This window comes from Myotis daubentonii, chromosome 8 (genome assembly GCF_963259705.1).
Source record: "Myotis daubentonii chromosome 8, mMyoDau2.1, whole genome shotgun sequence".
NCBI lineage: Eukaryota > Metazoa > Chordata > Mammalia > Chiroptera > Vespertilionidae > Myotis > Myotis daubentonii.
This window is the reverse complement of record NC_081847.1, coordinates 22,993,026-23,017,729: the sequence shown is the minus strand read 5'-3', so window position 1 is coordinate 23,017,729 and position 24,704 is coordinate 22,993,026. Positions and strand designations below refer to the sequence as shown.

The window sequence follows — 24,704 nt, the reverse complement described above, 5'->3', positions numbered from 1 at the left end:
CATTTGTACATTGTATTGTGTGTTCACCACCCCAAGTTAAGTCTCCTTCTAAAGAACAAAACAAACAAAATTGAAATAGACTACTAGTAGATACAGAGTACAGGCTGATGGTTGCCATAGGGGAGTGGGCTTGGGGGACTGGGTGAAAAAGGTAAAGGGATTAAGGACTACAATCGTAGTTTAAAATAACCACAGGGATGTAAAGTACAGCATTGGGAGTACAGTAAGTGATATTGTAATAACTATGTATAGTGCCAGGTGGGAACTGGAAATATTTGGGGGAGCACTTTCTGAAATGAATAATTGTCAGTACTATGCTATACACCTGAAACTAATACAAACTACCATTGAAAGTAAACTGTAATTGAAAAATAAAATATAATAAAAAGTATAGACTGACTAAATTTTTCCGCTTTCCCAATGACTGTATTGTTAGAACAGGAATGAAACATAGATTTCTCACATGAACAGGTCCATGCCAATGGAACCCAACAGCCTGCTGGTTATACTCCCTTCTTTCTTGCTAATTCCCTGAGTGGTAAGGAAGGTCTTTGAGGTTAACACTCATTGTATAATAACATATTTGTCCTGAAGATTTCAAAATGAGGTTAAAGAAAAATTGATATCTATAATAATAAAAGCATAATATGCTAATTAGACCAGGCGCCCTTCAGGATGTCCTTCCGGATGACCTTCCGGACAAAGCCAGGCTGCGAGGGAAGCCCGGGTCCCGGGTGTCTGCCGGCGGCCGGGGGAAGGAAGGCCTACTCTTGCATGAATTTCGTGCATTGGGCCTCTAGTAAAAATTATATAATTGCTGGATGTCCTCATCATAATCTAAGTAGTAGCTGAGGCTTCCTATCATTCATACTCATATCTTTAAATCTTTTAAGACCACCTTACTGACGGCTCTTTTGTGGTTTCTAGGGAAACTACAAGCACACGATTTAATTTTAAAAGGCTCAAAGCCTTTATTTAGTGGTTATATTTTAATTAATCTTTCCACTCTTAGGAAAGTTGCTTGAGATCTGCCACAAGAGTCAAGAAAAGATTCTCTGACAATACGTCTCCAAAAGCAGCCAACTGCTTTCCTCCCCATCATTTTTGTGCTGCTAAGAAAGGAGTTTGTTAGAAGAGAGATGGTAAGCTAATAAAGAGAGAGCATGGTTTGAGGGAACAGAGGCATGGAAAGGGAAGCACGGCATCTTCCTTCCTCATTCACATCAGCCAAAGGCCAATTCCATGCTGAAAAGAGACAGCAGAAAAGAGGAAGCAATGAAATAATTGAAAGAACTACTCTTAAACTGTCAATGCACAAGAAACTTTTATAAAAAGTTTCTGCCTGGGTTGATTTACTAGCACTGCTTTGGATGACTAACCTGTAGGTTAACCAGTTTTAAATTAAATACAGTACCTGTAGGATGAGTTAGCACCTTTTTGATCGACACAAAATAAATATTGCTGCCAGTTAATAAAGTTTGCTGAAGATCAATTTGACTAACTAGCAGAAAGTTCCCTGGTCAAAGACATTTTGGTGTTAGGATGGTGCCTTAGTTGGCTAGGACTTTCATAACAAAATGCCTCCGGCTGGGTGGCTTAAATTGCAAAGATTTATTTTCCCACAGTTCTGGAGGCTGGAAGTCCAAGGTCAGGGTACCAGTACATTTGGTTTCTTCTGAGGCCTCTCTCCTTGGGTCACAGATGGCCTTTTCTCTGTGCACCCACATTCCTGGGGTCTCTTCTTCTTATATGGATGTAGTCCTATTAGATGAGCGCCCCACTCTTATGACCTCATTTATCTTAATCACCTCTTTAGAGGCCCATCTCCAAATACAGTCACATTGAGGGTGAGGCCTTCAAGATACAAATTTGGGGGAAAACAGTTCATTCCATAAGTGACCTTATGGTGCTCTTAAATGATACAGAGTAAAATCCAACTGTGCCCTAGATGTTTTGGTCGCCTTCAGTCCTCTGAGCTGAAATGCCCTCTCCCCCTCTCCACTTGCTCCTTGTTGATTCTCAGCCACATTCTCCTGCCTCAGGGTCAGGACACATGCTGTTCTCCTCCGGAAAGCTCTTCCACCCAACATCCACCTGGCTCTCTTGTTTACTTCTGTCTGATCTTTACTTAACAGCCACCTTCCAAGCAGGTTAAATAGTCCATTCACCTGAATTCCACTACCCTCTCTCCTGTGTCCTTGTCACTATCTAACCACCCATCTGTTTTGTGTCTTTACCTTATTCATTGTTTGTCCACCATGCACAAAAATTCCACAGGGGTTGCTCAATGTTTTCCCTTAGGACCTAAAAGATAGCCTGACCATCTGAGGAACTCAGTATCTTTATTAAAGGACTAGAGCAGTGATGGCAAACCTTTTGAGCTCGGCGTGTCAGCATTTTGAAAAACCCTAACTTAACTCTTGTGCCGTGTCACATATAGAAATTTTTTGATATTTGCAATCATAGTAAAACAAAGACTTATATTTTTGATATTTATTTTATATATTTAAATGCCATTTAACAAAGAAAAATCAACCAAAAAAATGAGTTCGCGTGTCACCTCTGACACGCGTGTCATAGGTTCGCCATCACTGGACTAGAGGCCTGGTGCATGAAATTCATGAACTGGGTGGGGGGGGTGTCCCTCAGCTCGGCCTGCGCCCTCTTGCAGTCCCAGAGCCTTAGGGGGATGTCCGACTGCCGACTTAGGCCTGCGGGGAGAGGGCCTAAGCCGGCAGTTGGACATTCTTAGCACTGCCGCAGAGGCGGTAGAGGCTCCTGCCACCTCCACTGCATTCACCAGCCGTGAGCCCAGTTTCTGGCTGAGCAGCGCTCCCCCTATGGGAGTGCACTGACCACTAGGGGACAGCTCCTGCGTTAAGCGTCTGCCCCCTGGTGGTCAGTGCGCATCATAGTGACCAGTTGTTCAGCCATTTGGTCAATTTGCATATTAGCCTTTTTATTAGGATTTCTATATAGGATATCTTTTTAAATGAAGGCTGGGAAATGAACGAGAACAAACTGCAAATTAGACATTTCATATTTCTTAATTTTTTAGTTGTTTTATTCTATTTTATAAATTTGTTATAAATTTTTGAAGAGACTTGTACAAATTAAGCAATCAAAATGATACTGAAGTTATGGACCTTAAAACTCTGGGGAAAAAAGAAGCCTACCTTATTTCCCAAGACTGACACTGTCTGGTCATTTACCCTCCACAACAACTGCATACGTGCTCCCCTCCTTCAGAGAGAGCTCGTTGCCCATCGGCAGCCCAGACAGTGGTCAGCGGGGGCTGTGTGCCTCTGCTGTGCTGCAGCAATGAATTCTGATGAATTCAGCACAAGGAGGAGCCTGGGAAAGCCCAGGGCAACCCTGCTCGCAGGGGCATTTTCCCTTCTGGAAAGCAGGGTGCCTGGCTGGTGAAGGCGGTGCCTCCAGCTCAATTTCACAAGGTTATGGGCATTTGAAGAGTCAGGCATTCCTTCTCCCTTCTCGTGCTAATTCTGCCTTGTTCTTCAAATTGCTAAGTCCCAGGTAACATTTTTTTAAAAATCTACTAATAGTGTCACCTGGACCTTCTTAGTATAGTACAGAATAATGTGTATATTTTGTAGAATGAAGATATATTAACTATGGGCTAAGCTTGTCATCCAGATCCATCATCACTGTGCTTCTCAGGGCACATCAGTTTGGGACTCTGAGGTGGCACTGTGGGCTGAGCACATCTCACGTCCCTGCACAGTGAATTCTTACCTGATGTCATAATAGTCACTCTCCTTTTCCTTTTACTGGCATGAACGTGATAGACCTTAAATGACCCACTCCCGAGAGAAGGGCCGGGGAAGTGTGTCTGGTGGGTTTTTATTGCTTTGTTTCTATTATAGGCATTTTTTTTTCCTTAATGAGTTGAGTCAGGAGACACCTCCACCTCCAACCCGCTGCCCCATCCTTTTCCCAGAAGTGCCCTGCCCACTGCTTTCAAGAGCTATCTTTCAAGGAGACACAACTTGTGAATAAGAATATTCTGAGTACTCGTTGTGTACATTAAACCTTGGAATGCAGTTTACTGCTCTAAAAATAGTTTGGTCTTCAGACTTCATCCTGAAAGCAGAAGTACTCACATAATTGACAGTTTCATATGAACCTGCTTAACACAACTCAGAATAATGTGCATATTTTATAGACCAAAACCCCATTTAACTATAGGTCAAGAGATCCAGGTGCTCATTCCCATGCCTGCTTAATGCTGCAAAATGTGGACTCAGGGTCAGATGGTCTCTAGAGTAGCCTCTCAGAGCTTTAACAGTTTTCTGTGCTGGTTTCATGGAGTTTTGTGTACAAAATATTGCTAATAAATCAAAAAACAAGTATTTTACTTCTAGTCCCTCACTGCTTTCAACTGAAAGTAATAAACTGGCCAGAGAAATTTGAAGATGTGATTCCTAAGTTCAACCTAACAAATCAGAAATATCAACAGAATGAGGAATTAATGCCACATGTTAGTCATCTCACTGTATGTCGCCCCTGCCTCGTTTTCCAAATTTAAAACAACGATGCCATAAAAGATCCATTGGCAAAATTGGACAAAACACAGTGAGAGCATTATGGTAAGTTTCACTATTAGTACTGAAACAAGCTGCATAGAGGGAAAAGCTCTATTGTTTTCACATATAAATATCATGTCCAAGGAGCCTTAAAATGAGATTAAAATGTTGTCTGATGAGAACAGCATGTTGCATTCTCTTGGCAACTTTTGTCACTTTTTTACCATGCAAAACACACTACACTTCAGAGGCAACATCAGACAAGATCGCCCTCCTATTTTTAACTCAAAAGCCCAATGAAGGCATCACATAAACATGGCAATCCCCTCAGTACCTCTGATACCACCACTCCCATGGAGAGTTATCATGAAGATTCCATTTTACTAAAGGTGATAAAAGCTCTCCACTATTTAGCAAATATTTATTCTGCACTTATGATGAGAGAACAGAAAAATGAAACACACATGGACCTTGCTCTGTAGGCAATTATGTTTTTTGTATGATGTGGAAACTAGTTCCTTGTGAAATCTTAATAAAAATACCAAATCCCTATATTTGCATAATGCTTTATTTTGCATCAAGTTCTTCAAAATACCATGTCAGGTAGAAAGATGTATACTACACATATTTTTCAAGTGAAAAAAGAGCAAGACTCAGTATGGTTATGTGGTTTGCTTACCATCACAGAGGAAGTGGAAAAACTGAGACTTGAATGAAAGCCTCAGGACTCCAAATTTAGGGCTCTCTCTACTCCCACAAAGCCTTACCATGGAGGAGTTTAAATCTAGCTCTGTTAAGACATACACCTTTCACTGCAGGAGGCTTAGGACTAAGTAGTTTTTCAACTTGAAATAAGGCTTGCTCAGAAAAGCTATTACCACAAATTTTACCAACAAATTTCAGGATGATTCTGGGATTCAGAGAACTGGGTTTGAGCCCTAACTCTGCTGCTAGTCTCTGGACTGGATAGTTACTAGCTCTCTGAACTTTAGCATCTTTATAGATAAAAGTGAAAAATTAGACTCAATTATATTCAGGGTTTATTGCTGATTCTAATATTCCACACAGTTCTGTTTTCCAAAGAACCTCTAAATGTTGTTTAAATAAGTCCCCCCCCCCAAAAAAAAAAAAAACTATGTCTAAATTTTCCTAGAATCAGGTTGTAGATTTTTAAATATCCCTTTTAAGAATTAAAATACCAATTGGTCCTAGGACTTTGTGTTACCTTCTCCTTAGACATGGCTTAACATTAAGAGTGGATTTCTTAGAGGGTGGTAGGATCACCTACTGCGACCTACCGCAGGGTATCTGATGATAGGCCCAGCAGGCTGGATTTCCACCCCCATCCCGCCCCACTTCCCACCCCCACCCCCTGGATTTGTACCTCCATCTATGAAAGAACAAAGCCTGTCCCTAGGCTACCTTTTAGATAAGAAGGTAGGCAGGCAGGGAGAAAGGCTGGTAGGTATGCCACCATATGCCACGCAGATTATATGGAAATACATATCTGATACCATAATGTTAATGGTACATACTGACATTGTAAGAACCTCTTAGACTCTTTACTCTGATTTCTAAAATCTTCTTCACTCTTCTTTTTCAAATTTCCTTAGAGAAACATATACTATTTTTATATTAGAAACTGACTTTAAAAGAAGAATAAATCAGTATAGGCCATTCCAGGTATTCCATACAATCATAATTATATGCCAAAAAATCACAGTAGTAAAAACAGAAGGAAATACTAGTATACCAAAATGTTAATAGTAGTTAATGTGGGGGAGCTCACTGCATTCCAGCAGGATTCATTCAGAGCCTGGATTAAAATTATTTTTCTGTCATTTTCCCGTATTTCCTTAATTACATAGCAGGGAGATTTAATGAGTACTTAATGCAACAACATAATCTATTAAAAAATTACTCTATGCCCTTTTCTAACTGTCCTAGACCCATTTTGGAAGGCTTCCTGTGTCCCCACTCTACGCCCTTGCACTGGTAAAAACAAATGAACAAACTGTACAGCCCACACAGGACCCAGCAACAGCATCTGGTCAGTCGGATCACTCTCTTCTCCTTGAAACACCTTCTTCCCTTGGTTTCTAGGACCCCACACTCACCTGGCTCTGCTTAATCCCTTTGCAAGTCCTTCCTCATTTCCCCAACTTACACACACAGAGTTTCCCTGGACTCAGGTCTATTTTTTTTTTATCGTGTTCACTTTCTTGGTGATCTCATCCAGTCTTGTCATTTTAAAAAGAGCATTTATGCTGAGACTCCGAAATATGCCTCTCCAGCTTAGGCCTCTCCAGAGGAATTCAGATAGTCTGTCCAGAATCTTAGCTCTACCTCTTTGTAGCTGTGTGAACTTATATAAGTAATTTACTATCTCAGATATTTCTTCTCAGAGGGGGGCTAATGGTAGCAGGAGGCGCTGAGGTAAGAGGAGAAGATTTAGCTGAACAATGAAGACCCAAGTGCAGCTGCCCCCAATCCCTGCACCGAGGCTGGGGGTTTACCCTCCGTTCTGTAAGGGGAGGCTCTGGGCCAGTTTCCTCAATGAAAGGCAGACCAGTGGCCTCTTCTTGCAGAACCTGGTGGGAAAGTCTCAGCATCCTGATGATTTGTACTGGGTGAAAATCCAAAATATCAGTTACAATCTTCTGTTTGGTAAGTTGCCAGGTAACATGGATTTCACTACAGCTTGAAAAGAGCATCTTGTATTTGAAAAGAAATGAAAAGCTAATGTTTAAACTAACTTAGAGAGTGAAACTACTATTTGTGTAATGGACTATTTCCTGAGAATTTCAGCTGATCTGTCAGTGAGGAATTTTGAAGGAGTAAAAATAAAACCACCAACAAACGCTTTGAAGAAAGTGCTCCTTGTCAAAACCATCTGCTCCTGACGTCTTATGAATATCAGACTCTGAAACACCAGAGGCTGTGAAGGCCCTGAGACCTAGAGAGCAGCATCGCCTGAGCTGATTTGTGCTGGTCCTGGAAGATGCTCCTGAAGAAGGGAGCATGACCAAATGTCAGGGAAATGCTGCAACTTAAATTGTGTGGCCCCAGCCCACTCTTTTTGGAGCCAGACAGGCACGTGAGAATGTAAGTTCAGACATCCTTCAGGAAAGAAACCTGCATGACTTTCCACCAGCTCATCCCAATGTCAATGAATGCCTTCCTTGAATTCCAGCTGCACCCAGAACTATTAAAAGGCTGCTGAAACTTCCCTTTTATTCCACTCTAACGCTGACATCTCAGTTTCCTTTGCTGGTTCTTCCTACCTTCTCAACAACTAAATGTTAGGGTACCCACAGACTCAATCAATGTTGGACCACTTTTCCTTAGCATGTTTTGTAGAAATGATTTAGACATACAATGAAGCATCTGGTTGCATTGGAAAAAAACAGGAAAGAATAACTCTCCATACCTACTGCCTCCTTTCAGTTACCACTCCAGTTCTTTACTTCCATTCACAGCAAAGTTCTTTAAAAGACTTGACTGTACTTGTTACCTCAAATCCTTTCCTTCCATTCTCTCCTTAAACCCTCTACAATCAGGTTTTCTCCTTGACTACTCCACTGGTCTATGCTCAGACCTAATTTCATAGGCTCTGACAAAGTTGATGGCCTTGAAATAGTTTGAAAAATGACAACTTCATTTTCCCAATTGTTTTTTCTCCTCAGTTTCTAAGACACCACACTGATCTGGTTCACCACCAACCTCCATGGCCACTTCTCAGTGTTCCTTTCTGGTTCCTCCTCATGTCCTCAACTTATATATAAACACAGGAGTTCCACAGGACTCTTTTCTGTGTTCACTCTCTTGGTGATGTCAGCAAGCCTTGTCGTTTTAAAAGGCATTTCTATATTGAAATTTCCAAATATACATCTGTAGCTTAGTCTTCTCTCCTGGCACAAATATCCAACTGTCTACCAGGCATCTCTATTTGATTCTTAACATGCATCTCAAAATTAACATGTCCAAAACTGAGCTCTTTCTACTTCCCCTCCAGCTTTCTTCCTCCCCCTCACCTTTTCCTCACCCCAGTATATGGCAACTTCATTTTTCCAACTGGTTAGGACAAAATCTTAGGAGCTACCATTGCCTTCTCTATTTCCCCTCATACTTCTATCCAATCTATCAGTAAATCCCATGGTTCGACCTTAAAACATACACAGAAGCTGGTTTTCACCGCCAGTATAACTAACACTCCAGTTCAAGTCATTATCATCACTCACATGAGTAATACAATCTTAATTCTAGTTCTAGGTAAACTGATTTTGGTTTAGTAGCTAAAATCTCAAAGGCAAAGAATTAAGGCATCCTTCCTGGTCAATCATTACCAATCATTGTAATAAATCCGCGATTCGCTCTAATACCAGTTAGCTGATGTTAGAAGGTATGCATTTCTGTCATCTTTAATGGTGAAACCCTTATTTGTATTTATGTCTTTTTTGCCCCAAATATGGCCTACTGAACAAAAATAAATAAATTGCTGGATTCAGGAACTTGTTACACCTAAGAAGTCGTCACCTTAAACAACAGGTTTTCCTGTCTGACAATGGAAGTTTATAGATAATTCAGATGGAAGTATGTTTTAGTCAGGGTCTACTGGGCCTTATTACTGCCTATTAAGAGATTGTTTGGCCAAGATCTTCAATTTTTCTCCTAAAAATACCATAAACATTTTTAATGGAGTATAGTTGGCAGGTTCTAATTGTTCAAAAATTTACCATAATATACACAAGAGCTATTAGTGGAAGAAATCAGGAGATTATTGGTATTGTTTTGTTTTTTTCATGTTATAGGAACCACATTTAAAATAACATTAATTTTCTATTTCAGGTAAAAAAAAAACACAAAAAAAACCCAAAAGCTGTTTCCAAGTACTGTGAGCATCTCCTAATAGCAAACTGTTAATACAACCCTCATCCTAACTTAAGTTTCTTTTTACCCCTTCAACACTACAGCAGACAGTGTAGTCCAAACATGTACAGTACAGTGATGACAGCTCAAGAGCATAAAAGTAAATCGACAGTACCCACCACTTATTACATCCAGAAGTATTTGAAAGAAATATAAATATAGAGTAGCTCAACTGTATCCAAATGTCTCAATTAGTTATTACTAAAATGTTAAATTTCACCAATTTACAGCACTGTTTTACTCACGAGACATCAAAGTCATATACTGTAACAATCATAAATTAATTTTAATCCTTAGGATTGGACAGATTAGACATTCCAAGATGAAGGCATTTAAAAAAGACAGAAACTATATTATTTGAATGAATGGTAGTATTCTAGCAGACAGACATTGCCTTAGATTCAAACTCCACAACTTGGATCAGTCTCAAATGCCTTGTGAAGCAGGCCAGGTCTAGGGCTGCCAAAGGGGAGTGCGCAGCCCCACTGAACAGGGTGGCTACCACTTGGTTCCAGCCAATCACTGCATAGGAGTGGGCCCCAGGGCTGCCAAATCGAATGCTCGTATAGGAGAAAATAAATGAGAAGAAAAATAATTGTATTTTTATGTAAAACTTAAAATGCTTTTATCTTGTAAAAAAATTTACATGAAATTTGTATTTCACGTATATTCAAAATTGTTTATGTAACAATTTTCAATTTGTTTTAAAAAGCTGATGAATCTAGTTTTTTATCTCAAATCTGGAGATTACTGGGAAGGAAGGGCAGTGGGGAAAAAGTGTGTCCAGACAACCATCTGGACTCAAAGTTCTACCCTAAACCTCAACATGGAGTCACTCATGCAAGATGTGTTTATGGAATGTCTACATGTGCTAGGCCCTGTGTAGCCATTAACACCTCCATATACACTGCATGTATGGAGATCCAGCTCCTGTTACTCACCTATTTAATAAAATAATGTAATAAAAGTCCTTACTACATAAAACCAATGGGAGATCCCAAGTATTTACAATCATAGAACCAATTCCTTATTAAGAATTAGAAAGGTAACATGAAATAAGAATGACATGACCAAGACGATGTCCTTTTATAAGATTTAAAAAAACAACAACAGGAAAGATTCCTTTCATCATCTGCTTTCCAAGCAAAAGAAAGAAAACACCATTCTGTAATCATTACTCCATCACTGTGGGTAGTTAGGTCAATCATTCTCAAGGACACGTGTCTTAGTTACATGTCATGGTTATGTGTCCTGTGGGCACACAGCAGGTATGTGTCTGCTTTGAGAAGGTAAATATTTCCCTGAACCATTGGGTATTAGAAGGTAATAAGGGGACATTCTAATGTTAAGTTCATACCTGATGTGAACCACGTAGACTAATGATTATGTATGTTTTCATTATTTTTCATGTTGCTGTAACAAAAAAAAAGGCTTATTCATTTCAACTAACATAGAGTATCGACAAGTCCAAGTAATAGACATATTTATCTTTGCAAAGATCTAACCCTACACTATGATTAAAATGAGATTTATTTGGATAAATATAGTTAATTCCTTTGAGAAGATTTATGTTCTTGCCAACATGGTGAATTCCCTCTTTGTGTTTATTCTATTTATTGCTTTGGAGCAAAGCTGAATGAATCATTTGGAAGAAACTGATGGCGTAAGACTAATTAAGCAAAAATAAAATTACCAACTACTCTTAGAAATAAACTTGAAGCTGAGGAAATGTCTGTCTTAAAATGTGTCTTTCACATATTCAATCTTCTCCAATCGTCTCCTGTTTGTCTAAAGGACTTTCTAAATAGATCCAATGGGGCTTTCCTGGCAGTCCTAAGAGCATGGAAAAGACATGCAATTTTTATATTTGAAATTATGGGCAAGCTTAAAAGGTACAAGTAAAATCACTGATTAGCCACTTTGCCTGGTGTTCCATATGTACATCTGCCAAATTTAGTGGTCCTGGGATGTTTTCTTAGTACATAGCTTATTGGTGGTGCCCAACCTACCATCCTGAGGCAGTTGGCTTCCTGCCAGAGATCAGACTCCTTCAGTTATTGGATAGTATGGGGACTAGGTTATCAAAAGCATTAAAATCTGGTTTAGACTAAGGCCAGCTTGGTTCTAGGCAGTTCTTCATAAATCCAAAATATGGTACAATAAATCCACCCAGTGAATGAATTCCACTAGCCACTAACATGGAACTGAAGTATGAATTGCAGAGTTGAAGAGGGGGTGCTCATTCTTGTAGCTTCAAAGAATTTTTTTTCTCTTTTGGGATCTCTCCAGTCACTCATCAGTTGGTTTACATTTACAACTGAGAGTTACATTTGGTTAGAGTTACATTTTATCAAAATGTAATAACCACTACCAGCTCCATCAGAGGAGTAGGGTGAAAATCCAAGCAGTATTGCTCTTGTCATAGGCAACATAAATGGCACCTTTGGGAGCACAAGTATGCACAAATGAGGCTGTGGAAGTTGTATGATGTGATGGCCCTGAGAGATTCTCTACAACTTCTACCATCACCTGTTCCTCCCAACACTACACCATCATCACCCATCATGATTAATGTACCATCTACTATATGCACTTGTTATATTATTCAATTAATACTCAGAATGCTATGAAAGCATCAATAATATTCCCACTTTAAAGATAGGGAAACTGAGGGTCAGAGTGTAACCCGTCCCAGGTTACTGAGCAGGGACTCCAGGTTGGAAATCCACGTATGGCCACTCCAAAGCTCATTCTCTTATTATACCACTCTGCCTTTTTAATAGATGGTCTTGTTCATAACTTTTTAGACCAAAAAATATATAGAGGTATGATTTAGATACAATAAAATGCTAGGTAATGGGGTTGATGACTTTGGACCATTTATATAGCCATGAAAACCAAAACCTAAGTAGAACATTTTCCATATAGAACATTTCCATTACCCCGGAAAATTCCCTTATGCCCTTTTCTTTAAGCAACGACTTTCAGATTTCTATTATTGTACTTTATATAAGTGGAACTTCATATAATAGAATAATTCAGTAAGTACTATTTGGTGTAGGGCTTTCTCCACTCAACATAAAGTTTTTAGGTTATTTTATTTTTTAAGCTTTAGAAGAGGACTGTTCAGGACAGGACATGATGGACATCTGTTCAACTAAAGGGCACATAAAAGAGAATTCATTTAGCTTTGTGAGGCTTTCTTTTCATAATGATACAAACCCTTGGCACAGGGAGACCTCACTAAATTTTTATAAATTGCTTTAATTGGGTAAAAAGTTAATGGTGGTCAGGGTTTGAATTCATAATCACAATAAAAACAGTAAAATAAACCAAAGAAAAAGACTTTTTAATACCTCTCAAAACATAATAAACTGCAACTTCTAGTCAAACATTTATTCCTATGCTATATCCATTTTGGACCTCTGAATTTATTTTCCATTTTTACTCTCTGACCATTTCTCTGAATATAAGTTACAAATAATCTTTTTTTTAAAAAAATATATTTTTATTGATTTTTTACAGAGAGGAAGGAAGAGAGATAGAGAGTTAGAAACATCGATGAGAGAGAAACATCAATCAGCTGCCTCCTGCACACCTCCCACTGAGGATGTGCCCGCAACCCAGGTACATGCCCTTGACCGGAATCGAACCTGGGACCCCTCAGTCCGCAGGCTGACGCTCTATCCACTGAGCCAAACCGGTTTTGGCACAAATAATCTTTTGTGTTATCTTCCAGTCTCAAAATCACAAAGTCATCTGTTTCACTTTGGTTATATCAGTATCCTTTAGAGAGGATTCACTTACTGAGCCAGGTGTACTCCAATAAACTTGTGAATAAAAAAGTTAGAGAATTAAGAATAAATAATGAGGTATATTGCACTGATCTTATTCTAATTTCAGAAAATTCACTTCCCTAAAGCAGCAATTCTGTCTAATAAATTACTTTCACCTCTAAATAGATTGAAAGGAAAGTAAAAGTAGGGAAACCTATAATACTTTACTAGATATTATGTGTTTTTAGTAGTTCAATACTTAATGATCAAGAGTAAATTAATCGGTTAACACTTTAAAACATATACTCCCCCCCCCACCACCATTTGTCTCCTTTATGCTCTTTCACCTCCACCCCTCCACCCTGCAATCACCACACTGCTGTCCATGAATTATTTCTCTTTTTTTCTTTTTGGCTCAATCCCTCTACCCTCACTAACACACCACCTCCCCCGACACACACCAGAGCTGTCCGCCTGCTCTCCATCTATGAGTCTGTCTCTATTTTGCTTTAATATGGATAAAGTACACAAACAGGTAAGTTTGTGAAGAAGCTGAACAAGCCACATTAATTGGGAGATTGAACTATCTAAATTTTCTTTCGTTGTTTTTTTTTTTTTTTTTACAGACTATTCTATTGAAGTTGTTGAATGCACACTTTCTCACTTGTCATTTTGGAAGTCCTTTATGTGAAGACAATACTTTTATCTGATGGCAAACAGCACCCACGTTGCCCGTCACTATTCTGGATCTCCACATTAGATACATTAAATTTCTTCTTGAGACACATTTCCATCTGCACTTCTGAGGCAGTGTTTCTATATACTGTGGTGTCTGGTGGAGTGGATCCTGCTTTATCAGCAAATTTGGTGGTTTACCTCCCTTAGAATGCTGTGAAATTACTAGAAAGGGAGATGGTCTTTCTGCTGATCTCTGAGCTTCTGATATACTGGATTTAGGGTCATCCCTTCTGCCAGGAAACACTTGCTTTGATGATGGTAGCATTATGGTGAGTCCCATATTTAATATGATTACTGATATAGTTGAGTTGATATCTTTTGGTCTTTGCTTTCTATTTATCTCATATGTTATTTGTTTTTCTGCTTCTCTTTGCCTGCCTATTTTTGGGGTTGAGAAATTTGTAGTACCTCCTTTTATGTCCTGTACTGTTTTTGTTTTGCTGTAATTTTTCTGTTGTTATATTTAAAGTTATTACTCTAGAGCAGGGAACCTTTCTTCTGCCAAGGGCCATTTGGATATTTATAAACATCATTTGCAGGTCATACAAAATTATCAACTTAAAAATTAGCCTGCTATATTTGGTCAAACATTTAATGAACTCACCCCTAATGCCTTGGCAAGGCCAGCCCAAATGATTTTGTGGGCCTTACATGGCCTGCGGGCTGGATGTTCCCCACCCCTGCTCTAGAGATTATATAAGCATCCCTCACTTATCACAAACTATTTCATGAGCAATGTAAGAACCTTACAGCTATATAATGCCACATGCACATAATTTAAACCATCTGTCATAGTTCCACAAATCACAAACACTCCCTAGATTCTTAAACTCAGTTTCTTCTTTGTGCTTAGGTTTGGACAATTTTTATTCACTGGTTCTCAAGTTCACTAATCATATTTTCCACCCCAGTCTCCTATTAAACCTATCAAATAAATTCTGCTTGTGGTATTTTATTTTTCAGTTATACCATTTCTCTTTTTTTCTCTTTATAGTTATAATTATTTGATTATCCTTCTACGCTAATCCCAACATCTGGGTAATCTGTGGGTAAACTACTAATTTTTCTCCTAGGTACAAGTCTCATTTTCCTGCTTCTTTAGGGGACTCAGTTTTTATTGTATCACATACATCAAATGTAAAAGAACAGTAATAACTTTTAATATAAATAATATTTACCCTAAAAAAGTAACAAACCCTTTCCTCTAGGTTAGGACCTGAGTCATCTAATCTCTAGTTGAGCTGGTCCTGGGCTTTGTGTAGTTTTAGATTAAGATCACTATTGGCTAATATTTTGAAATTTGGATCAGTAATTTCTCTTGAGTACGTCTGGGATCTGACCCTGGTGAGACTGTGGAGACTTCCCCAGGTCTTCAAATCCAGCAGCCAGCATTCTAGCCGTGAGGGGTTTCTCTTTGTTCACAGTGATGCTCAGGGGTTCTCTTTGCCTTGATAACCAGCCCCAGCTTTCTGAGCCATGGCACACATCTGTCAGCAATCCTGCTTGGCCTCTGGTGTTTGCTCGGTCATTGCCGTCCATTTGGTAAAAATCCTAGGCCCTTTGTCAAGTCACTCTCAGTTCCTTGTCCTGCTCCAAGCCTTTGGTGTAAGCACTTGAAGACTTCACAGAGAAGAACTGATCTGAAGACTCACCATGTGACTGGGGCCTCTTGGGATTTTAATCTGTCACACTAGCTCACATGTGGCCATAGACAGTTCATTAACAGTTTGGTTGGTTTTTCTTTATACTTGTCTATGTCAGTTTTATGCCCTTTTCTATTGATCTGCCAGGAATGAAAAAGTTGAGTTTTTTCTCCCACAACTAATTTAGGTTTTTCTAGCATATTCAGCTCTTTGGATGATTTTTTAAAATCTGTAATTTTCATAGTTTATCAAGCTCATTCTCATTGTTGTGAGTAGGAAAAACAGCCTCTATGACATTCTTCATCCTAATGGGAAGCAGAAGTTTCTTTCTCACTTCTTTTGCTATTTCTCTCTTATGCACTTCATGTTTTGTAGTCATGTGCTACATAACAATGTTTCAGTCAATGATAGATAACATACAGTGGTGGTACCATAAAGAGTACAATGGAATTGAAAAATTATCATCACCTAGTGATGTCATAGCCGCCCTAACGTCATAGCACAATGCATTACACGCGTGTTTGTGCTGATGCTGGTGTAAACAAACCTACTGCACTGCAGTGCAGATAAAAGATAGCACATACAATTATGTAGAGTACACAATACTTAGTAATGATAATAAATACTGGTTTATGTATTTACTGTTCTATACATTTTACTGTTTTTTTTAGAGTGTTCTCTTTCTACTGACAAAAGTTGGCTGTGGAGCAGGATGCTGTGTTTCATTACCAACATCCTCATCACACATCTTGTGTTTACAGCATCACTTGATTGCATCATTTGCTCTTGTACTTGATTTATTCTTGTGTTGTTTTATGAATTTGGTGCAGCCTGTGTACACTGTTTATAAAGTCTGCAGTAGTGTATAGTAATGTCCTAGGCCTTCACTCACCACTCACTCACTGGCCCACTAGAGCAACTTCCAGTGCTGCAAGCTCCATCTGTGGTAAGTGCCTGATACCAATGTACTGTTCTTTTTTCTTTTATATTGTACTAGAGGCCCGATGCACGAAATTCGTGCAAAAGTAGGCCTTCCTTCTCCCGGCTGCCGGCACCAGCTTCCCTCTGGCACCCGGGACTTGGGCTTTCCTTGCAACCCTGGCTTCGTCCAGAAGGTCTAATTAGCATATTACCCTTTTATTATTATAGATTTTTAGTGTACCTTTTCTATGCTTACATAAATATTTACCATTATGTTACAACTGCCTAGAGTATTCAGTGCAGTAATATGCTCTACAGTAACATGCAATGGGCTATCCCATATAGCCTATGTATAGTAGGCTACACCATCTAGATTTCTTAACTACACTCACTGATGTTCAGACAACTATGAAATTGCCTAATGATGCAATTTGCAGAATGTGTCCGCATTCTTAAGTCTTCTACTTATATTTGAGAGATAAGTCTAGCAAAAAGCTCTCAGAAATCTCATCTGTGCTATCCTTCAAAACAAATACTTATTGAGAATTTTCATAAAGCACCAGAAACTATCTTCATAAAAACAAAACATGATAGATACTGCATTGGGGTCATAAAAATCCTACTAAAAAACTGAATAGCAATTATCTGCTTATGTAACCTAGCATGTAGAATTTTGAATTTTATAGGTTGGAAGCAAGTACCTAGGGGTAGAGGGTCATAATGTATACAATACCCATAATATAGACAATATGGCCATAAGATATGAATAACTTAATGGGATCCAGTCATCCATATTCAGACAAATAAGATTTTGCTTCCTTGTTATCACATGCCTTATCCCAGGAAGGACGTAAGGTATAGAGAGGTATTTTATTTCTCAATTTTCCAGATGAGTCCTCTGAGAAGCAGAGAGGCAGAGTGATCATACCAAGTCAGTCTCTCAGTGCGCAAGGAGTGGAGGGACAACCCAGGTTCCAACTTCCTGGCACCACATCTATTCCAATACTTGTTCACTTCAACTGCAAGGCCCAAAGGACTAATCAAATGTGCCATATTATCCAAGGGTAATATTTAACTTTTTATTTGGAAATAACTTCAAACTTATAGAATAGTTCAAGAATCACCCATACATCCTTTACCCAGGTTCCATTTCGCTCCATTTGCTTTGTAATTTGCTATCCATCCATCCATCTATCCATCCATCCATCCACATAATATTTTTTTTTCTGAACCATCATGAAGATATTGGGTATATTACGGTCCTTTACTCCTAGATATTTCAGTTTGTATTTCCTGAGAGTGGGGATATTACCTTACATAACACAGTACAGCTATAACAAATTTAACAATGATACAACACTTTTTACCATCCACATTCTAAGTTTGTAAATTAAACTAATAATGTATTTTTCCCCTGCTATACAGGATCCAGTCTAGGATTAGTTATTGCATTTAGTTGTCACACTCTTTAGTAATTTAATCTAGAATATTTCTACAGCCTTTGCTTTTATGACATTGACATTTTTTAAGAATACAGTTGACCTTTGAATAACATGGTGGTTAAGGGTGCTGACCTCCCATGCAGTCAAAAACCTGTGCATAACTTTGACTCCCCCAAAACTTAACTACTAATAGCCTATTGATGACCTTACCAATGAAGCCTTACCAGTAACATAATAGATTAACATATATTTTATATGTTTATGTGTTACATACTATAGCTTACAATAATGTAAGCCAAAGAAAAGAAACTGTAGTTAAGCAAATCATAAGAAAGAGAAAATACAGTTATAGCATTTATTTTTTTAAAAATTCACATATAAGTGGACTGTACCGTTCACACTCATATTCAAAGTCCACTGTAGAAACCCCTTTTTTCTTTCTTCATAGAATGTTCCCCATTTAGATCTGTATGTTTCCTTGTGATTAGATCCAGGTCATGCACTTCCAGATGTGTTACTACATGTGCGATGTTGGTGTCTTCTCAGGTTATCATACCCAGAGGCACAGAAAGTTCATCTGCCCCTTCCTGATGACACTGATTTTGACCACACAGTCAAGTTGTTGCCTGGTTTTCCCAGTATAAACTACCATTATTCTTCCTAGCAACTAATAAGAAATCTATGAGGAGATACTTTAAGACCACAAAATAGCTTGTTCCTCCCCAAGGAAGAATTTTTATAATAGTATGTTCACTACTGCTATAAAAAGTGACCTCTACATAGTAAAATAAATCTTGGTTTCACTTATTACACTTGAGTAAGTTCCATGCCAGTTTTAACATCTGTTTTTATTACCGTAATCCATGCATACTGGGTGTTTATTAAAAAGTATTCATTAACTAATCATTAACTGCTTTCCAACTGTTATTAATGCCCTAATTTTTGTTCAATGAAAAGAAATCTCTTTAACTTAGGCTATAGAAGGATTTAAAAATTAAATGATATAATTGAAAGAACATTCTTTTTTTTTGAAAGAACATTCTTTTAAAAGGGAAATAAACTTTTAAAAGAACCTGCCACTTTTTATTCAAATTATACATGAATTGGTTAAAATGATATTGATTACTATCCAGCCTTTTTAAAAGCAGTATGATTTTTGAGGTGAGCTCTAATTCAAGGCCTTAACTTAGATTAAACATATTTAGCTTGTATAAAATGTCCAAATGCCCTGTGGTTTTAGTTTCTGAGTTTGGTAACAAGCACAAAGAAGGCAATATTTGGAAAGCAGGGCAAATGAAAAAACAAACAAACAAAAAAACACATTTTGAAATAGTTTCTAAATTTAAATTTATTTATTTATTTTTTTAGTTTTTAAGATGTCTCCTTTTTTCATTTCACAACCATGGTTCTCAACATTATGTGAAAGGAAATTTTACAAACCAGTCATTCTGCTGAAGAGTTATGCCACTAATTCAACAATTCTTTCATGGAAGTCAGGAAACCAGGGCTGGGGGGGTAGCGGGGGAGGCCACAGGCTTATGCTCTTGAAAAGAACATGAACTCTGTTACAGCCCCTTTCTCTTTTGAGCCCAGCTTCTCATCTATAACTCTGTCTTACTTGCAATACAATAAAATTCCAGCCTGAATGAAAGAAGAGATGGCTTTTTTGATCAATAAAATTCAGCAGCCAAAGCATTAGTGTTAGGGGTTTGTTTTTTAGGGGGGAAAAAAGCATTTGTAGCCAAGGCTCAAAGGAGGAAGAAAGGAAGAGGGATTAACTCTCTGCAAAGAAGGTCAAAAACATAATTTACAAGTGAGGCAAGAGGAGCAGCTGTATCTGTTGGGCTAATCAAGACTAGCAGCTGGAGAATTTACCAGCAATATGAAAACCACGTCCACCAGATGTCAAGCAATGCAACTGGAGGCCAAACGTCTCTGGCTCAGTGCGGTCCTCTCCCTCTCTCTACCACACATATTTCATGTTAAACTGTGAGGTGTCTCCCACAGGCCACCAGCAGGGATAACAAGAACATTTCTATACATGGGACTTAGTAACACGACTGCACTCCACCAGACTGGCTTCTGTACTGAAGTCCACCTCCCATGAGGTTCTTTTGTGAAAAGGCAATTTTAGATGACAGTCAACTTGTAAGGGGTGAGAGAAACATAAATGGCTATAAGCCATTCTTGTGCAAGGATTCTTGTGGCTTACCAGACATTTTATATTTGGGAACCATTTATCATTGGGAGGAAAAGAATGCTCTGAAAACATTTACTTGGATAATCATTTCTCCACTGATTCTTACACCTGTGCTATTCAATACAGTAGCCACTAGCCACATATGATTATTTAAATTTAAGGGGAGGAAAATTTAAAATTCTGTTCCTCAGGCATACTACCCACATTTCAAGAGCTTAATAGCCACATATGGCTAGTGGCTATCCTACTGGACAACACAATATCATTATAAAACGTTTCCATCATCACAGAAAATTCTATTAGAGAGTGTTGCTCTAAAACTTGTAAATCACCTTTAAAATGGGCAGTTACAATTCCCTTCTCTAAACACTATGAAATAAAGCAATCTTTATGCACTCTCTTGAGATATAAGTCTACTCATGCAATACAAGTCTTGTGTCAGGTGAGGGTGATGCCGAGAAGGGGAGCTGAGTGAGAGCCAGACGGCTGTGAGACAACATAGCCTGAGGTGCTCCTGTCCACTGCACTCACAGAAGCCTGCAATGCCACCAGCTTGCTGGGTACCGCAGAGGCCAGTCTGGATGGGTATTACACGATAAATACGCAATAAATTATTCTTTCTTACATGTATCCTTAGCCTGCCAGTGACTTCATCTATATCAGACAGTTTATATCAAAAGTTTCCTTACTTATGTTTCCAGATGTGCTAAATAAATCATGTCCTTTAAAAGAGGCTGCCCAACTTCACAGCTTTGCAAATGAGGTTCTTGAATGCCAAGGAAACATCGTGTACCACAGCTGAGTCTAAAAATTTTATGAACAAGGAGAACCTGAGGCCAAGGCTAAAATAAAATCCACAAATGATGTTTCTTACTCCCAGGCTCAGCCCCCGTGAGTGTGGGGAAGCCAAGCCATTCAGGAGGTGCTGTGTGGACGTCCCTGTGATTGTGGTGACTCACGGAGGGCCGTGTGCCACGGGCACGTGATACTCGGGGTGCAGACCTCAGCCTCTGCCCATGAGGACGCCAGGGTGTGTGGGGCACACTGCGTACCAGCCAGGTCGCACGTATCAGCACATCAGCCAGCTCCGCCCTCACGCATGCAGAGTGCGGTCCAGGCGCTTGGCTTTCCTTACCTTGGTTTCCTCTACCTATTCCAACCCTCCCTGCAAAGTCACCAGCCCTGACAGCCCATCAGCTTCACTCCCATTTTCTCTTCTCTATCCCCATTTCCTCTTCCCCATTCACAATGGACAAAGAACAAGATGGAAAAAATGTTGTTTCTAACCTCCCTGCTCCATCATCAAAAGCATAAAAGAGCTGCTGTTTTTCTTTGGAATCATGAACTGTTCTTAATCACATTCTCATAAAGATCATGGAGCTACTGCCTAGGAGAGGCTGAGAAAATTCATCGTGTGGACTTGGCCTGTCAAAGGCTCCTGGGATGGCTGCAAGGTGTTCAGGCTATGCCCCGTTTCTCCCGCTTACCTTGGCTTTCCCGTCCTGGGCTGACATGTAGCCAACGCACATGCTCTCCGTCGTGTGGCTCCACAGGAACTCCACTGCCATGAGGAGAGCACAAACAGGCACATTCAGATCACAGATGGAAAATAAATCTCTGCTTTTTAATAGAACCGTTAAAGATAGCTTTATACCTAACACACTCAGTTCCCCACTTTCCATTTGCTCCTTCATAAATGTCAAGATGATTTAGTACTCAAAACTGCGTAATGCCATTTACTGTGAAATGAAAAATGTATTTCTTTCTTGTCAAAACTATGATTATTACATGTAAAATAAATGCTCTTCTGTTTGAAACTTGTAACATTAAAGACACACACATGCACACACACACTCCTTTGTACAATACACAATAATTTAGTAAATGTAATATTCCATAACAGTTCCCTTTAAATATCTCTCTCTCTTTCTCTCTCTCTCTCTTACACACACACACACACACACACACACACACACACACACACACACACACACACCCCTTGGTTTCTAAATACCATTCTGCATGAAAAGGAACCAGGATTTCTTGAAGAAATGTCAATTCCAGAACTGGGGCAGAGAAAATATAAAATGAATCTGGAACATCATGTTGTTCCAGAAAATAAGGAAGAGCTCAAAGAATGATGAGGATTTATCAAATGGACCAGGGGTTTTTCACAATGTTTTTCAGCTCTAAGGGGCTCCTGCTGGCCAAATCTGTGCCAATCTAAGTATCAAAATAACTAATAACAGTAATTAACTATCCCACTGAACATAGTAAAACCAACAAGCCCATACTAAGGCAAACAAGTAAATTAATAAGTAAACAGGGGAGAAGAGAAAGCTCTTCCTTGCAGCAGAATGCCCACTAATAAATACAGACAAAATAAGAATTAACAAGCCATCATGGTTGCTAAAACTAGTTGGTGAAAATTTGAAGAGCAATAGGCTATTTCCATAGTCTCAAGGTATCTCTCCACAAAATTCCTATCTATATATATATAAGCCTAAGCGACTGAACAACCATTTAATGAGTCGCTATGATGTGCACTGACCACCAAGGGGTAGACACTCAATGCAGGAGCTGCCTCCTGGTGGTCAGTGCGCTCCCACAGGGGGAGCGCTGCTCAGCTAACCAGGATGAGCAGGGCTGGGATGAGCGGGAGCAGCTCCTCCCCAGATCCCTGCAGGCCAAGCCAAGGGACCCCACCGGTGCACAAATCTGTGCACCAGGCCTCTAGATAAATAGAGAAACCTGATGGACTACATGCGAATCAAATGATCCAAGCCAACATCACCAATTAAGGGACAAATCAATGCAACAATGTACCTCCTGACAAGACACCTGAGACTCACCACCACTTCTGTGGTGTTCCTGCCAAAAATGCAGAACTAGGATTGCATGAGGAAGCATCACACAAAGCTGATCTACAAATGCTACTAAATAGCTGGTTTAAATTTGTCAAAAATGTCAAAGTCAAAAAATACAAAGGAAGTTGAGAAACTGTTCCCATTTAAATGCAATGTGTCATCCTGGATTGGATCCTGGACTAGGGTTGGGGGATGTTATAAGGGACAGTATTGAAACAATTGATGGAGTTTTAAAAGGGACTATGGATTCAACAGTAATGTCATATTGATGTTAAATTTTATGATTTTGATATCTAAATGTAATTATTCAGGAGAATGGCCTTGTTCTTAAGAAATACACACAGAAGTATTAAGCAGTAAGGACCCCTGACATCTCCATCTTGGTCTCAAATAGTTAAGAAAAAAAATGTACATGTTTAAACATGTGAGTGTGTGGGTCTATGTGCGTAAGGAGAAGATGAAGGGAAGCAGGAGTGAGGAAGAAAAAACAAATGGAGGAAAATGAAAACAATGGGTGAGTCTGGGTTAAGAAATCATGGACGTCTCTTGTATGATTCTTGTAACTTTTCAAATATAAGTTTGAAATTATACCTAAATTAAGTTACAAGAAGGAAAATTCACAAACACACAGAGATACACACAAAATTTTGTCCCCTTCAAGTACATACTGTCAAAATTCTAAGTTTTTTTTTTAAAGACACTTTGTAAAGTTTTGAGGCACTTATCCAAAAAAAATTTCAAAAGTCCCTGATAATAAAACTGCATTGCTCAACACTCAGCCCTCTGGGTCCCAGGCCATCCATCTGTTTATGTCCCTGAGCTAATTAAGCCTGAAGACAAGTGTTTGAGTTGAGACACAACTGTGGGATCAGTGATCCTGGACTGACGCTTTGCCAGACATGTGGGGAAGAAAGAAGCTTAGGGACAAAACTGAGTTCCTCAGATACGTGGCTTATTCCCTCATCATCAATTAATTACCAAACCTGCCAACCTGCTAAACAGACGTTCTGCGAAAGAGCGCAGGAACACAGTGTCATGCAATGAAGCAAGTGCTCTTCACCAGATGTTTTTTCTTCCTCACACATCTCCTTTGAACTTTGAAAATCCTCAAGTCCAGAGCAAGATCTTGGATATTCTAATTGCCTAAGAGAGCAAAGGCACTCAAGTCTTACCGAGTTTCCCTAGAGTAATGACAATGCAAATGTATCTATAAATACAAAGTTAAAAGAAAGTAATTCAATGTCTAGAAATTCAGTCTTCACCCTTTTCACAAATCCCCCTAAAAAGGGGTGCATTGTACTAAAACATTTTAATACCAACAATCCAAATCAGTAGATAATGATCAGTTCAGTATATAAGTAGTTCAAGCTAGCTTGAAAAACTCAGCAGGAATTGCCTACAACTTAAATTATAGAATGCTTTTGAAAAGAAACCCTATTTTATTCAATTCAGTGCATGTCTTAAATTAATATGACAAATTATTTCTTGGTGGAGGACTTCAGGGAAGCAGGAGAGGGAGGAGCTAACATTCCGAATCTATCCTATGCTAGGCACTGTCTTTTGTAGAACTCAACAAAGCCTGGATGGGGCACCTGATGCTCACAGGAAGAATGAAACATGGCTTACGTCATTTTAGTACAT

At 39.1% G+C, this 24,704-nt stretch overlaps 1 protein-coding gene across 13 annotated transcripts in view; it reads right to left on the bottom strand.

Annotated features, from left to right (window-relative positions):
- The window catches only part of TASP1 (taspase 1), a 254,206-nt gene that overhangs the window by 6,801 nt on the left and 222,701 nt on the right, over positions 1-24,704 (bottom strand). For 7 of the 13 annotated variants that reach the window (XM_059705534.1, XM_059705537.1, XM_059705533.1 and 4 more), the window contains one exon: positions 21,684-21,757. The exons of the other annotated variants lie outside the window; for them this stretch is intronic. In XM_059705534.1, the coding sequence (XP_059561517.1) occupies positions 21,684-21,757 (74 nt within the window). Of the gene's footprint in view, positions 1-21,683; positions 21,758-24,704 lie in introns of those variants that run through there. 13 annotated transcript variants of the gene reach the window in all.